This window comes from Neoarius graeffei, chromosome 9 (genome assembly GCF_027579695.1).
Source record: "Neoarius graeffei isolate fNeoGra1 chromosome 9, fNeoGra1.pri, whole genome shotgun sequence".
Lineage (NCBI taxonomy): Eukaryota > Metazoa > Chordata > Actinopteri > Siluriformes > Ariidae > Neoarius > Neoarius graeffei.
This window is the reverse complement of record NC_083577.1, coordinates 35862601-35878781: the sequence shown is the minus strand read 5'-3', so window position 1 is coordinate 35878781 and position 16181 is coordinate 35862601. Positions and strand designations below refer to the sequence as shown.

Sequence of the window (16181 nt, the reverse complement as noted above, 5' to 3'; positions counted from 1 at the left end):
CTAGAGGTTCACATACTTTTGCCACTCACAGATATGTAATATTGGATCATTTTCCTCAATAAATAAATGACCAAGTATAATATTTTTGTCTCATTTGTTTAACTGGGTTCTCTTGATCTACTTTTAGGACTTGTATGAAAATCTGTGATGTTTTAAGCCATATTTATGCATAAATATAGAAAATTCTAAAGGGTTCACAAACTTTCAAGCACCACTGTAAATATGAAAAAAGATATGTTTAAAAATGCTAATTAGGTAGATAGGAATTGACAGACAGACAACAGGAAATACTGGGTTGGTTTAGACAGAGAGGACGTGGGTGGAAGAAAGAGAGACAAAATAAGTGATGGAAAATCCCTTTTAAGGATTTTTGATCATGCATAATTTTACCGAGGTTGGAAATTATGAACTAGGTTAAAATTTTTAACCCAGGTCAAAAAAAAAAACCCAAAAACACCTAGGTTGAAATTTTTTGGCCTGTAACATATGCATGGTGGCATGTGATGGACTGGTGTCCTATCAAGGGTGTATTCCTGCTTCCTGCCCAGTTTTCCCTGCACCTCTGACTAAGACAATGCACTTACAGTACTAAAGATGAATGAATTAATCAACTGCTGGACATCTCAGGGCAGGGTTTATATTGAAAAGCAGATGAAGACTAAGCAAGAAAAAGACTCATGGTAAGCCATGTGTTAAAGGGGCTACTTACAGGCCATAGGCGGAGTTTAAATCCAGGCTGGTGATTTGCTGAGGTGGCTCTCCGTCAACCCATAGCAATTGGATAACAAGTTCGGCTTGGTAACCAGGGGGCATCCATATCATGCGATCTTTTACCCTGAGAAGGATATCAGTTGTTAAATATTTAAAATTAATGGTGAGGTTCCTCCACTGTTGAATATGGACTAAGTTTGAAACTGTCTAAAGCTTTGCCCTACTTGTCAGGAGAGCATGGGTTTCAATCCCAATAATGCCACAGCCATGTGTAGCTGTGAGTCCCAGATACCAAGATAATTGGTCCTGCTTTCTGGGAGGATAAACGATGTCCTTGTTTCTCTTTCCCACTGTCAATTAGTGTGACATTAGCCAATCACAGGCACTTAAAAAGGAGGGCATGTAAGAGCTTCATCCTTGGTTTGTCTCTATCATGTGATAGGGTAATGGGGATGGGAAGTGGCAACTAAATTGGGAGAACATTCCAGCTAACATGCTACCGCTCATAAAAGGTTAGGTGAGTTGTCACTCACTTTAGGCAGGGGATGCTGTCTCTCACACTATCCGGAGTGTTACTGCGCGGGCTGGGTGGCTGGGGCGAGTGAGTGCCCACATCTGTTACACACACTGTATTTTCTGTATCTGATGGTGAAATTACATCCTCCATGTCACACTGCAGACGCACCTCCAGAGCCTAAACGAACAAAAACACACATGTAGAAATTTAATCCCAAATCAGAAAAAGTCGGGACGGTATGTTGAAATTGAAATTAAAGCTGAAAACAATGATTTGTAAATAGTCTTTGACTTTACTACACTCAAAATAATACAACAGCACATTATTTGATGTTTTACCTCAAGATTAAAAAAAAAAAAAACATTTCAATTTTGATTCTTACAACAAATTTCTAAAAAACCTGGGGCAGTAAAGCATTTATCACTTTGTAATATTACCATTCCTTCTCACAATACTTAAAAGATGTTAAGATAGATAAGTGATGAAGCGTTTCAGGTGTTATTTTGTCCCATTCTTCCTGAACAGATCTTAAAGGAACAGTCCACCGTACTTCCATAATGAAATATGCTCTTATCTGAATTGAGACGAGCTGCTCCGTACCTGTCCAAGCTTTGCGCGACCTCCCAGTCAGTCAGACGCAGTCAGACGCGCTGTCACTCCTGTTAGCAATGTAGCTAGGCTCAGCATGGCCAATGGTATTTTTTGGGGCTGTAGTTAGATGCGACCAAACTCTTCCGCGTTTTTCCTGTTTACATAGGTTTATATGACCAGTGACATGAAACAAGTTCAGTTACACAAATTGAAACGTAGCGATTTTCTATGCTATGGAAAGTCCGCACTATAATGACAGGAGTACTAACACCTTCTGCGTGCTTCGACAGCGCATTGATATCTGAGCTCCATATCAATGCGCTGCCGAAGCGCGCAGAAGGTGTTAGTACGCCTGTCATTATAGTGCGGACTTTCCATAGCATAGAAAATCGCTACGTTTCAATTTGTGTAACTGAACTTGTTTCATATCACTGGTCATATAAACCTATGTAAACAGGAAAAACGCGGAAGAGTTTGGTCGCATCTAACTACAGCCCCAAAAAATACCGTTGGCCATGCTGAGCCTAGCTACATTGCTAACAGGAGTGACATCACGCCTGACTGCGTCTGACTGACTGGGAGGTCGCGCAAAGCTCGGATAGGTACGGAGCAGCTCGTCTCAATTCAGATAAGAGCATATTTCATTATGGAAATACGGTGGACTGTTCCTTTAATGTGTGCAACAGTTCAGACACCCTTTTCTCCCACAGCCCTGCCTTTGTAATGTGTGCAGAATGTAGTTTTGCATTGTCTTGTTGAAATCTCCCTGGAAAAGATGTCATCTTGAAGGCAGCATATGTTGCTCTAAAATCACAATGAACTTTTCTGCATTAAGGCTGCCATCACAGAAGTGTAAGTTACCTTTGCCAAGGGCACCGACACAACCCCATACCATGACAGACCCTGGCTTTTGGACTTGTTCCTGGTAACAGTCGGGATGGTCCGTTTTATCTTTGGTCCGGAGCACATGCTGTCCATTTCTTCCAAAAAAAAGGCCTGGAATACTGATTCATCTGACCACAATACATGTTTCCACTGTGTGATGGTCCATCCCAGAGGCCTCTGAGCCCAGAGAACTCAACAACGCTTCTGGACACAGTTAACATAAGGCTTCCTTTTTTGAACAGGAAATATTTAACTGGCATTTGTGGACATAACTCTGTATTGTAGTGCTTGACAAAGGTTTGCCAAAGTAACCCTGAGCCCATGTGGTTATATCAGTTATAGATGAATGATGGTTCTTGATGCAGTGCCGTCTGAGAGATCAGAGATCACGGGTGTTCAGCTTTGGCTTGTGCCCTTGCCCTTGCCCTTTAAGCACTGAAATTCCTCCAGATTCCTTGAATCATTTAATGATATTATGCACAGTAGTGGGTAAACTATCCAAACTCCTTTCTATCTTTATTTTTTAGGAACTTTATTTTTCAAAATTTTAATATTTTTTAAAATTCATTTGTTAACAAACAGGAGAGCCTTCACCCGTCTTTGCTCCTCAAAGACTAGGCTTTTCCTGGTTACTGATTTTGAACCAAATCATGATTACAATCACCTGTTGACATCACCTGTTTCAAATCACATCACTATTTAATTGTTTTACCTCATTACTAGCCCTAAATTGCCCCATGCCAACTTTTTTTGGAATGTGTTACAGGCCTGAAACACTGGAATGGATGTAGATTAAAAAATGAAATGAAGTTGACGAGATAAAACATGAAATATCTTGGGTTCATACAGTCTGTAATGAAATACAAGTCAAAAAATTTAGAAATCACTGCTTTCTTTTTTGGTTTGCATTTGCAATACCATCCCAGTTTTTTTTTTTTTTTTCTGATTTAGGGTTGTATAAAGATGCAGTGCATTAAACAAGAATTGTACAGGTTAGCAAAGTTCTGAAATGACGTTCTTGAAAGAGACATAAATATTTTATTAGTTGTTTAAATTCATCAGTGTAAGGTACGAACACACACGCGCACACACACACACACACACACACACACACACACACACACACACACACACACACACACACACACACACACAGTTTGAACAACATTGCCTGCTTCATGCAAATCTAGACTTTATCCACACACACAGTCTCACCGTGATAGTGGTGTTGGTATCATGTTTGCTGAAGCGGTACAATATGACATGGGCACTGATGCCCACCACACAGAAGATGCGGCTTTGGGGACACCAGCTGACCATCTGCACTGCGTAGGGGTCTTCCTCCACCAGCTCAGCACTGCGCCCCCCCTCACTGCCCTTGGCCTTCTCAAACACCTTCGACGTCTTCAGCTTGTACAGCATCTGCAGCGTGACTGACCAAAGCAGAAGTCATTAATATGGCTTTGTCATCATCTACTGTGATTGGTTGCTGATTTAAATATAATAATCAAGTGTGTGGAGCTGTTTTAGGTCAGAGAGATAACTTTGAATTATTTTAATAAATGGGTAAATATACAGTAGTATAGTCAAAATAATGCCTTAGTGCTCTCACATGAACCAAATTGTTTTGGTTCTTAGATAGTCTTACATACACTGTAGAACAGAGCATTTTTTAACATAGTTACTGGGAGACCAAATGGTCTCCCAGTGGCCAGATTTGGTCTCCTAGTCAATTCCAAACCAGCTTCACTGGGAGACCAAGTTTTAAACCAAGTTATGTCTTATCATTTGGTTCAATCAGTTGCAATTAATTAACCAAGTACCATGTAAGTATACATTTAACAAGGAAAACTTGGCACTGCATTAACTATGTTGATATTATGCTGGCTGAAACGAGGATTCGTAATGCAGCAATTTGCATCACAGAATATGCCGTAGCGGTGCAGCCACATGGACTCTGGGGCCTGTGATTGTATTGCCCAGACCAGTTTGGTCTCCTAGTGGAAAATCCTTAAAAAATGCTCTGCTGTAGAATGTTTTATAAAAATGTTGCTGTTGTTGGTTTTGTAAGGAGAACTTTCTTAAAAGGTCTGAAACAGACCTCTAAGTGTGAGTATTTGACTACCAGACAGAGGTGGCATTGTACATTTAAAGGGTAAGGCACTTACTGGCTGTGGCGTCCCAAAACTTTATCGATCCGTCTGCATGTCTGCGCAAAGGCAATAAAGAGTAGAACAAAGAGTAAGTGAACAAGCTGGAATGTATCCTGGTCGGTCTTGGATAGCAAGGGGACAAAAAGATAGGCAGAAAGGGAGAAAGAGGCTGCGCAGCATGCAAGGTCGATATCACTATTGAATTAAAGCTGCCAAATGCGATCCATTTACCAATAAAGCAAACTGGGAGGGCACGTTATTGACTTCATATGAAAAGAAACAGAATCCACAGACAGTTAGAATCAGGCTATTTCTTACCACAGAGGGTTTATGTGTGTGGTGAGTCACGTTAATTGTAATTAGAGCACCATGTACATAAATAAACAAATATTTCTCTTCATAGTTAATATTGTATATATTGGTTAGCTGGTGTACACACACACACACACACTTACCCTGTGATAATAATTTCTGGATATGTTTGAGAACCGAGTGTCCATGTACCACCACTCACTGGCCACTCCTGACAAGTAAAACACAAGAAATGTGAAAAGCAGCGTAATTATGATCATTATCAAGATCCACCTCTTACCACAGCACCCCAGTGTGTGAAATAATGACAACACAGTCATACAGTGCTGTGTAATTACAAACAAATTTCAAAACCCAGCTTGTTATTTCAAGCTTCAAGGCAGATAAAAAAATACTGAGACTATAATCAGCAACTGATTATACTGACGTTAACCCTTTCAGGCCAATAGCAGTTTAGTTTAAGGTTCTTGGGCACATTTAAGTAAGTGTTGTCTCTCTTCACACCTGTTAGATGCTTAACATGTTTCTCTGAACATTTTACCAATGTAAAAATCTGTATGCATTATATAATTAAATATTATAGCAAAATTACATTTTTTGGAAGCATTTCAAATCTTAAAACCAGAGGGGAACCGTCAGGGTCGTCTAGGCGTTCAGAGAAGGCCCGAACATATCAGCATTTCAAATGTTATCTTTAATTGCTTTCATTCTCTCATAATTTCATGATAATTTTTCTCTTCTAATTCTAATTTGGCCTCATTTTCTATCAAAATTGCTTCCAAAATGAAAGGGTTCTCATTCTAAAAACATTAAAATAAAGTTGTCCAATGAGATTTTTTTGTTTGTTGTCTCGAGGCTGAGAAGAGTTTCGAGCTGGCTCTCTCATTGGTTAGGACTTAGTTAGGCAGTGTATGTTTATGTAGTAACTGACAGCTAAATTAACTAATCAGATTTTGATTTATAGTGGGAGGGACCAAAAATTTCTCATCTCATCTCATCTCATCTCATCTCATTATCTGTAGCCGCTTTATCCTGTTCTACAGGGTCGCAGGCAAGCTGGAGCCTATCCCAGCTGACTACGGGCGAAAGGCGGGGTACACCCTGGACAAGTCGCCAGGTCATCATAGGGCTGATACATAGACACAGACAACCATTCACACTCACATTCACACCTACAGTCAATTTAGAGTCACCAGTTAACCTAACCTGCATGTCTTTGGACTGTGGGGGAAACTGGAGCACCCAAAGGAAACCCACGCAGACACGGGGAGAACATGCAAACTCCGCACAGAAAGGCCCTCGCCGGCCACGGGGCTCGAACCCGGACCTTCTTATTGTGAGGTGACAGCGCTAACCACTATACCACCGTGCCACCCCCCAAAAATTTATCATCCTAGATTTTCTCGAAGGCCAACACTAGCTTAACCACGAGTCGGTGCTGTCAGCGCAACAGTGAATATATTACTATATATTACTGTATATTCTGTGTTGTATAGTACTATATTAACACTCGTGCAATAACATACTAATACAATATTTATCTATGTGCAATACTCATGCACTTTATCATGTATATAATCTTACGCCTTCATTTGTACATATTACCTCAATAATTCTGTTTTATCTCAATAATTCTGTTCTACCTCAATTTTACTGTGCATATTTGTGCTTGTATTACTTTTTTATTGAAGTACTTTTATACTTTTAGAAATAATTTTATACTTTAGTAATTTTAATTGAGCATCTGCTGGCTTGTTCCAAACAATATCTCACTGTGCTTGTACAGTGACAATAAAGGCATCCTGTATCTTATATCTTGAAGTCACCTTCCAGCCAGTGTAGCATTCATCAGTAGTGTTAGCGAATGTTAATAAAGCAGTCAAGCCAGTGTTCTCGAGAGCAAGTAGCACAGGCTAACGACCAAGAAACTTAGATTTCTGTCTCCAGACTCTTCTTCCATGCACACTTGCTACAGTGTTTTTCACTCATATTTAAGTATTCATTTCCCTGTGTAATTTACTTAGCTACTTTTAAAATCAACATCGACAGCTACACACAATGGAGTGTCCTGGCAGCCTGCCACTAATCCCTTGCAAAATCCTTTGCCCTGTTGCTTTTTTGGTGTGTCTGGCTAAATTTTTGCTTATCTCAAGTCCCAGCTTTAATAGTAATGATTCACCACTGCTTAAAACTACACACATCCATTAAAATTGTACCCATTAAAATTCCATACTCACAAAATATATGTGATGTGTGTGATGTAATAACTGACTGAAAAAAAATGAATGAAAATGAGATTCTGTAATATGAAGTTTACCCTAATATTGCTGGAAGCGCACTCGGTAGAGTGTATACCTCCGTCAAACCACATATCTGGATTTGCAGCAAAATCGAATCAATTGTTCCTTGGCCCATCTTTCCTCCAAATGTCATCAAAACCTGTTCACTACTTCTTGAGTTATGTTGGGAGCAGCCAAACAAACAAGCAAACAAACAAGCTAGAAGGGCACTCGGTAGAGTGTATACTTCCGCTAAGCCACATATTCAGATTTGCATCAAAATCTAATCAATTGTTCCTTGGCCCATGGCCCACCTTTGCTCCAAATTTCATCAAAATCTGTTCACTACTTTTTGAGTTATGTTGGGAACAAACAAACAAATGGAGGTGAAAACATAACCGTCTCCAACAAAGTTGGCGGAGGTAATAAACAAACAAGAAAATAAAATATCAATATAAATATCAATTATCAATTCCAATTTGGCTAAAGAATCATGTGCAACATCAAATGCAATATTCTTTAACACTCAAATCATGTCTGACATTCAACTGGATTCAATGAATGCAGTTTGAATTTCAATTGAAAATGGGAGACAGAGCCTTCCTTCTACTTTTTCTCATCCCCTTTCTCTTCCTCTATCAGTCTTTATTCTCTCTCCTTCCTCTCCCTCTGTTTGCTCCAAATTTCTCCATTTTTTAAAAAGAAACGTTACACAATTACCACGTCATGATTTCCTGAGCTTGCAGTTTCATGATTTTTCTTTCTAAAGATACGTTACATAAATACTGCATCATGATTTCCTAAGTTACTTTTGAAATGTTATAATATCTTAAGCTACCTATATAGTGTTATAATTATGATGCAAATTATTGTTTCCAGTGGCATGATGGTGTAGCAGTTAGCGCTATCGCCTCACAGCAAGATGGTTCTGGGTTTGAGCCCAGCGGCCAACAGGGGCCTTTCTGCGTGAAGTTTGCATGTTCTCCCTGTGTCTGCGTAGGTTTCCTCCGGGTGCTCTGGTTTCCCCCACAGTCCAAAGACATGCAGGTTAGGTTAATTGGTGGCTCTAAATTGACCGTAGGTGTGAATGTGAGTGTGAATGGTTGTTTGTCTCTATTACCCCTTTTCCATCAAATCAGTTCCAGGGCAGGTTCGGGGCCAGTGCTTAGTTTGGAACCGGGTTTTCTGTTTCCACTGACAAAGAACTGGCTCTGGGGCCAGAAAAAAACGGTTCCAGGCTAGCACCAGCTCTTTGCTGGGCCAGAGGAAAGAACCGCTTACGTCAGCAGGGGGGCGGAGTTGTTAAGACCAACAACAATAGCAAGACCGCCAAAGCCGACATAACACCGGCTAACGTTAGCTCATAACAAAGGCTAACATAACCATCTCACATTCAGTGTAAGTAAGAGTCAAAACGTTATTAGGTTATTACCTGTCTCCTAGAACGTAATCGCCGTCTACTCAAAACCTGTCGATTAACACAAACATATTGGATCTGCCATTTTCTGATCCCAATGAAGCACCGTAAAGCCAGAAGCAGCAGCTGTACAAACGTGAAGTCATCCATTATTATTGTTGTTGTTGCTGCTTCTTCTTCTCCATGTTGTTGTTGCTTTGATGTTCGCGCCAAGGTTTATGCAAACGCAGCGACATAACTGAAGTATACAGTGACGTAATGACGTGGCTCCCCTTAGCACCCCGAGCTATGGAAAAGCAAACTGGTTCTCAGCTGGTTCGCAAGTTGAACGAGTTGTGAACCAGCACTAGCACTGGCCCTGAACCAGCCCTGGAACTGATTTGGTGGAAAAGGGGTATATGTGTCAGCCCTGTGATGATGTGGAGACTTGTCCAGGGTGTCCCCCGCCTCTTGTCCATAGTTAGCTGGGATAGGCTCCAGCTTGCCTGTGACCCTGTACAGGATAAGCGGCTACAGATAATGGATGGATTGATTATTGTTTCCTAAGCTTTGCAGTTGATGATTCCTTAAGTTTGCAACTATTATCTTTTCTCCTCTATTATTATCATTTTTTATATATGCATCATTTAATCTTAATTTTTTTTCTAGTCTCTATTTCTTGACATTTTATTGTAGATAGTTTCAACGGAATTTTCAATAGAAGAATAATTGACTGAATAAAGCCATTATTATTATTATTATTCATTCATTCATTATCTCTAGCCGCTTTATCCTTCTACAGGGTCGCAGGCAAGCTGGAGCCTATCCCAGCTGACTACGGGCGAAAGGCGGGGTACACCCTGGACAAGTCGCCAGGTCATCACAGGGCTGACACATAGACACAGACAACCATTCACACTCACACCTACGGTCAATTTAGAGTCACCAGTTAACCTAACCTGCATGTCTTTGGACTGAGGGGGAAACCGGAGCACCCGGAGGAAACCCACACGGACACGGGGAGAACATGCAAACTCCACACAGAAAGGCCCTCGCTGGCCCCGGGGCTCGAACCCAGGACCTTCTTGCTGTGAGGCGACAGCGCTAACCACTACACCACCATGCCACCCCCATTATTATTATTATTATTATTATTATACTGCAGGTTTACTTTACTTTTACTGTTTTATTGAGAGTCATCCTGTTTTAGAGTTCAGGATGACACTACTCATTGTGTATAGTACATTTATTGTATGACTTTTGTAAATATACAATAAAAAAGCAAAATGTAACACTTTCCTCAATACTTCTATCTCTGTTTCTTTGCATTATACTGTCCACAGCGAATGACATTTTGACTTTATTCATTTCACAGACAAAGATAATAAATTGTAGAGAGAAGCTCTGTCATGTTTTTTGTGGTGGTGTCAGTGTTTTCTGTCTCAGTGTCCCTGAAAAATGAAATGTGAGGTGATGTGGAATGTATACTTATCGGTGGAGTAGTGTTTGAAGTGTTTGGGAAAACTCATGTAAGGAGTTTGTAATGAGCACTGTTTTTCAGTTAAATGTACTTTGTTTGGTTGTTTTGGGGGTTTTTTTACCAGTGGCATAAGCATAAAGGTTATCAAGAAATGTGTGAGGGTGGCACGGTGGTGTAGTGGTTAGCACTGTCACCTCACAGCAAGAAGTTTCTGGGTTCTACGGGTTTCCCCCACAGTCCAAAGACATGCAGGTTAGGTTAATTGGTGACTCTAAATTGACCATAGGTGTGAATGTGAGTGTGAATGGTTGTTTGTCTCTATGTGTCAGCCCTGCGATGACCTGGCAACTTGTCCAGGGTGTACTCCACCTCTCGCCCATAGCCAGCTGGGATAGGCTCCAGCTTGCCTGCGACCCTGCACAGCATAAGCAGTTACGGATAATGGATGGATAGAAGAAATGTGTGACAGTCAACTATAATAACATGGAACCAACCAACCAACCAACCAACCAACTTTGCTCCTGTCAGACAAAAGGACTATTTCTGGATATGTCAATGTAATTTTCTGTGGTCTGACCTACCAGAGCTAGAAGATTAAAACACATGTCCAAATCATCACTCTGTATGTCACCAACAAAGACAGTGAGTGTTACAAAACGATCCCCAGATACTGAATGATAGACGGTCCAGTGCCTTCCCATACATGTCCCACACATTCATTTCCATATGGCTGTGGAATGACAATCAGGAAACCCATCTGAATTTGGCTGTCAAAGCTCAGGCATTATTTCCAGTATGACAGGAACCAGAACTTTTCAATTCACCCATGCTGTGCATGCATTATATATGGTTGGTTGCATTTAGATGTTTTTTGTCCAAGATCTCAAATGCCATGGAAACCTTAATGGCTCTGTTTCCAGGATCATAGTCACATGCAAAAAGCAAAACAACAAGGCATGGTTCAGTGTTCAGAGTTGAATTACACACACGTTGTAAGGAGTTCAAGCTATTATTGTGCTCACTGTATCAGCTAGCTAATTTGAGAGGTGTAAGAGGGTTAATGATACAGTACATGCAGTACCTGACAGAATAGAAGTAGTTCAGCTCAATTACCTTGTGACTGTAGCCAGTCTTTTTGTGTTTTGCTCCTATGGAGTATAGCACAGGGATGATGTCAGGGGGACAGTCAGCAAAATAAGCTGTGCAGGTGACTGGAGACTCATGGATGTCCATGGGGTAGGGGTTCTCAAAAATTGGGAAACTGGTAAAATTAGAAGAACAGAAAACAAGTTGTAGTTCTAGTTGTGGCCACGAAACTACAGTTGACACAGAGCACTGATTATAATGCTGATGAATGACACAAATGATAAAATATTAAAGCTCTAAAATGTCATTGAATGTCTGCATCATATTAAAACAGGTAGCAGAGAAAAACAATATCAGCCTCAGTGTGGGGAAATAAGGAATTTCAAGCAGACTGTCACAGGACAGACAAGTCTGAAATGTTGTCTGTCCATCCAAATTTCAGCCTGTCCAAATGATGGGTCAAAGGCCTGGAACAATGCAGCCAGAGGTCCAGGGCCCGCCTTAAGGCCCCAGAAGCTGAAGGATTTTTATGGCCCTTTTCCACTACCCTTTTTCAGTTCACTTCAGCCCGACACGGCTCGCGTTTCGACTACCCCATTGCAGTACGACTCAGCTCGCTTCAGCCCTACTCAGCACCCAAAACTCACACGGTTTTGGAGTAGGGCTGAAGCGAGCCAAACCGAGCCGAGTGGGGCTAGGGGCGTGAGGAGACACTCCCCTGTGCTCTGATTGGTGAGGAGGAGTGTCCTCACATGCCCACACACGCCCCGCGAGCACGCTGGGATCTGTAAACACCGTAAACCCGGAAGAAGAAGAATTATGAAGCCTTATGCGCCTCGCCTCATCTATACGCTCTTGCCAGTATCTGTTGGCGTTGTCGGTGACAACAAGCCACAGCACCAAGACCAGCAACACTAACGACTCCATGTCCTCCATGTTTATTGTTTACTATCCGGGTCGTGAGACTACCGCTTAAAAGGTCACTGATGTCACTGTTAGCGCCGCCTAACGACATCACGTGACGTCCACCCACTTTCGCTAACTCCACCCAATGTGTCCACCCACTTCCAGCCAGCACGGTTCAGCGCGGTTGTAGTCGAAATGCAACTCCAACAGCCCCACTCAGCTCGACTCAGCCCAACTCAGCACCGCACGGCTCAGCCCAACTCAGCCGCGTTGGTAGTGGAAAAGCAGCATTAGATGCCTGGAGATGGCTTCTCAGCTATTTCCAGGCACATTTTTGTGATCTTCAAAGGCCAAATTACACTAATTGCACTAGAAATTGAATATACTTTACAAGAAAATGTCAGAAGACTCAAGAAGAACGTGCTTAAAGTTCTACCCAAGAAAACAGTAGCACACACAGGTCAGTTCCATGTCTAGAACAAAGTATGGGGGGCAAGAATGGTCCAGTTGGTTACAACTTACTGATACTCATTATATACAGGTACTATAATAACACTCATGAAACATGATGTCAACAATGACTGTTTTTATACGATGTTTATAACAAGTATATCAGAAATTTAGTAATTAACAATACAACTATTCTTACATAATAGAGTTTTCTTACATAATAGAGTATTCTTACATAATAGAATTTTGAGTACAAGATTCCAAGTAACTTTGTAACGAAATGACTTTTAAAATGATTCAAAACTAGACCTGGTCATATCATTGGGCATTCAGACTCAAATCTGCTGGACTAGAACTTAGAAAATAGAAGAAAATAAAAACTCTATTAAAATATAAATCTACATCCTACAAAGCATATGACTATGACGGTCATTCTTATTATAAATAAAAAAAAATGCACATAATAATAACAACAACATAACCACTGACTGGAAGTTTGGCACTTCACATAATACTGTACTGCAAAGTTTCATGTAAACTGAACTCTTAATCAACCGACTGGATCAATCAGATACTGTCAACCCTAAAACACTAGTTCAACTGCATCGTGCAATAAAAACAACAGCGAATACTGAGTGTCTTATTATTGTCTTATTTAGTGTTCCACTCGGGGAGAGGGAGGTGCCTGTAAATTTTGGCAGGGCGAGGGCCTTCGATGGCCGAGTTATGAATTTTTAAATCCCTGTGCACGCGAGCGGCTGGAGCAAGGGCTCGTGCTAATGCTTTCCACAATCTGCGCTTGCTCCTGACGTCAGATCAGGCTGTGCCTGGGCTTGTTTGAAAAATCTCAGGGAGAGGGAGATGCCTGTAAATTTTGGCGGGGCTGGTGGCTGAGTTATGAATTTTTAAAAGCTGGCTTGAACCAGGGCTCATATAAAAGATTTTAGCGAGCAGCGCTCACACATGGGTTTCAGGGGCGAATAATGGGCCAAGGCGGGGTCGTAGCAGGCCGTGCCTGTGCTGATTTGAAAGGTCTCAGGTAACGAGATGTGGCTGTACATTTTGGCGGGGCTGGGACCATCGTTGGCTGAATTATGAATTTTTAAAAGTTGTGCCCACGGGATCCCCCATTTCACAGGCCGTGCTACGACATAACATATTCGCCCTGTGTAACATTTAGAAGAAAATTTGAAGTAGATTAGATCCCTATCTTTACAATTTTTCCTGGGCCAACAAATACAGACAGACACATTCAAATTATTTTTTTTGTCGGCCATCCGGTCCGATGCTTTTGAAATACAGACGGACAAATGCGAAAATTAGCGGTAAATGTCCACCGATCCGGCTTCATTTCCCACACTGAGCCTTGTGATTGGTGATGGTTAAAGCCCAATAAGATTATTCACACATTGCACTACACGTTATGCCCACAAGACCAACATCAACCTAATTAGAAAGAAGCCACGGATTTACATTCCCGAGAGCTCTAATATACACATGAACAAAAAGGGATGAGTTTAAGCTAGTTTGAGGTTGGCTGTTGCACAAAGTAATCATTTCTTCACAACAGTGGAGAAATGGAAAATTTCACAGGCTTCCTCAGAAACACTTCATTTGAAAGGACAGACAACCAACTTAAAGCATTTTCACATATAGACGTTTTCCTTTAACGATGACATGTAAGCGGTTTGTAGCAAAGTGAATAGCTGGTGTTTAGTGTCCCTGGAGTGCAACTTAAAACACTGTGTGCACTGGGTTGACCTTGTCTCGGTCTCATAATAACAGCATGTTTAATTAACACCTGGGGCTGATGCTGAGTGACAGATGACCTGATGAACTGGCACGCACACTTGTGATCGTGCTTTGCTCTGCGGTTCTTTATGAACATGTCAATCACTCCCACATGAATTTCACTTGGACGTTGAGAGATGTAGGTCAGAGGTGCGTGAGATGAATTGTGTGTGTACTTACTTGCTCTGTGTAAGATCAACCACAATGAAATCCTTTTCCAGTATCACGACCACTGCATATGGCTCCTGCACCTCTGTAAGCATACACAAAAATGTTCCTGAGCATGTCAAATAGTTTGAAACCTTGATACATTTTAGGAAAGATCATGCTGCTCTACCACTTGGCTCTAAAGTGTTCCACCTCACCTAAACAGCACCTGAACACCATAAAATCACCAAACGAGTCCACATTACTCAAGCATTGTCGGCCCTTATAGTATCTAAAGGTAACTATTTCTTTATAGTCTTTTTTTTTTTGCATGTTTCACATCGGCGGCACGGTGGTGTAGTGGTTAGCGCTGTTGCCTCACAGCAAGAAGGTCCTGGGTTCGAGCCCCGGGGCCGGCGAGGGCCTTTCTGTGCAGAGTTTGCATGTTCTCCCCGTGTCCGCGTGGGTTTCCTCCGGGTGCTCTGGTTTCCCCCACAGTCCAAAGACATGCAGGTTAGGTTAACTGGTGACTCTAAATTGACCGTAGGTGTGAATGTGAGTGTGAATGGTTGTCTGTGTCTATGTGTCAGCCCTGTGATGACCTGGCGACTTGTCCAGGGTGTACCCCGCCTTTCGCCCGTAGTCAGCTGGGATAGACTCCAGCTTGACTGCGACCCTGTAGAAGGATAAAGCGGCTAGAGTTAATGAGATGAGATGTTTCACATCACAGTCATGTCTTAACTGTGTCTTCCATGTATTTAATCCCTTCAGAGGAAGATTGCTCACAAGTTGAGCAATTGAAATCAACAGGGGGGATAGGCTGGCGTGTTCAGTGCAACATGACTCAAGTACTTAAAATGCCTGAAGTACTCAAAGCCCACTCAACCACTTCAACTGTAATTATGAATCACATTTCGTGTTCATTACAATTTCTAGGCACTTCTTACTTTCAACTTGTACCAAATCAAAAGAAGATTTTAGCAAATGAAGAAAATGGGAAAAGCACAGCACTTTAGTAAACTTCATCAGTCTGTGTGTTCCTGTGTGTGTTTAACAGAGATGAATATGGTTCTTTGTATATTGGCAACCAGGGGATGGTACGTTCATGGTTTCGCTCTTCACCAAATAGAACCCAACATGTAAGTTACAATAATTCAATCTCTGAATTCTCTGAAGTAAAGTTTGGTGTACCCCAGGGATCAGTTCTTGCCCCTATTTCTTCATGTACATGTGACGTCACGCTTATTTTCCAAACTGGAAGTCCACCATGTTGGATGATAACAGCCAAGATAGCAGTGCTTCACGTGTGAGCTGCTGCAACGCTTCGTGATTTTCTTTTGATTTCATTGCCTTTGAAGAAAGACAATGCCGACTTAGTGTGCGGGATATAATTCCGGTAATAATGCTACTTGTGACAAAGAGAAACAGTTCTTCAGAAAGAATTCCAAAAGTAATTAAAAACAGCGACAAAACAGAT

The 16181-nt window shown here is 41.5% G+C and overlaps 1 protein-coding gene across 3 annotated transcripts in view; it reads right to left on the bottom strand.

Moving 5' to 3' along the window:
* stxbp5l (syntaxin binding protein 5L) overlaps positions 1-16181 on the bottom strand; it is a 294368-nt gene that overhangs the window by 58180 nt on the left and 220007 nt on the right. For all 3 annotated transcript variants that reach the window (XM_060928664.1, XM_060928666.1, XM_060928665.1), the window contains exons 11-17: positions 14738-14810; positions 11438-11585; positions 5313-5380; positions 4873-4913; positions 3920-4137; positions 1245-1405; positions 710-835 (exon numbers count right to left, since the gene is read on the bottom strand). In XM_060928664.1, coding sequence (XP_060784647.1) covers positions 710-835; positions 1245-1405; positions 3920-4137; positions 4873-4913; positions 5313-5380; positions 11438-11585; positions 14738-14810 — 835 coding nt within the window. The remainder of the gene's footprint in view (positions 1-709; positions 836-1244; positions 1406-3919; positions 4138-4872; positions 4914-5312; positions 5381-11437; positions 11586-14737; positions 14811-16181) is intronic.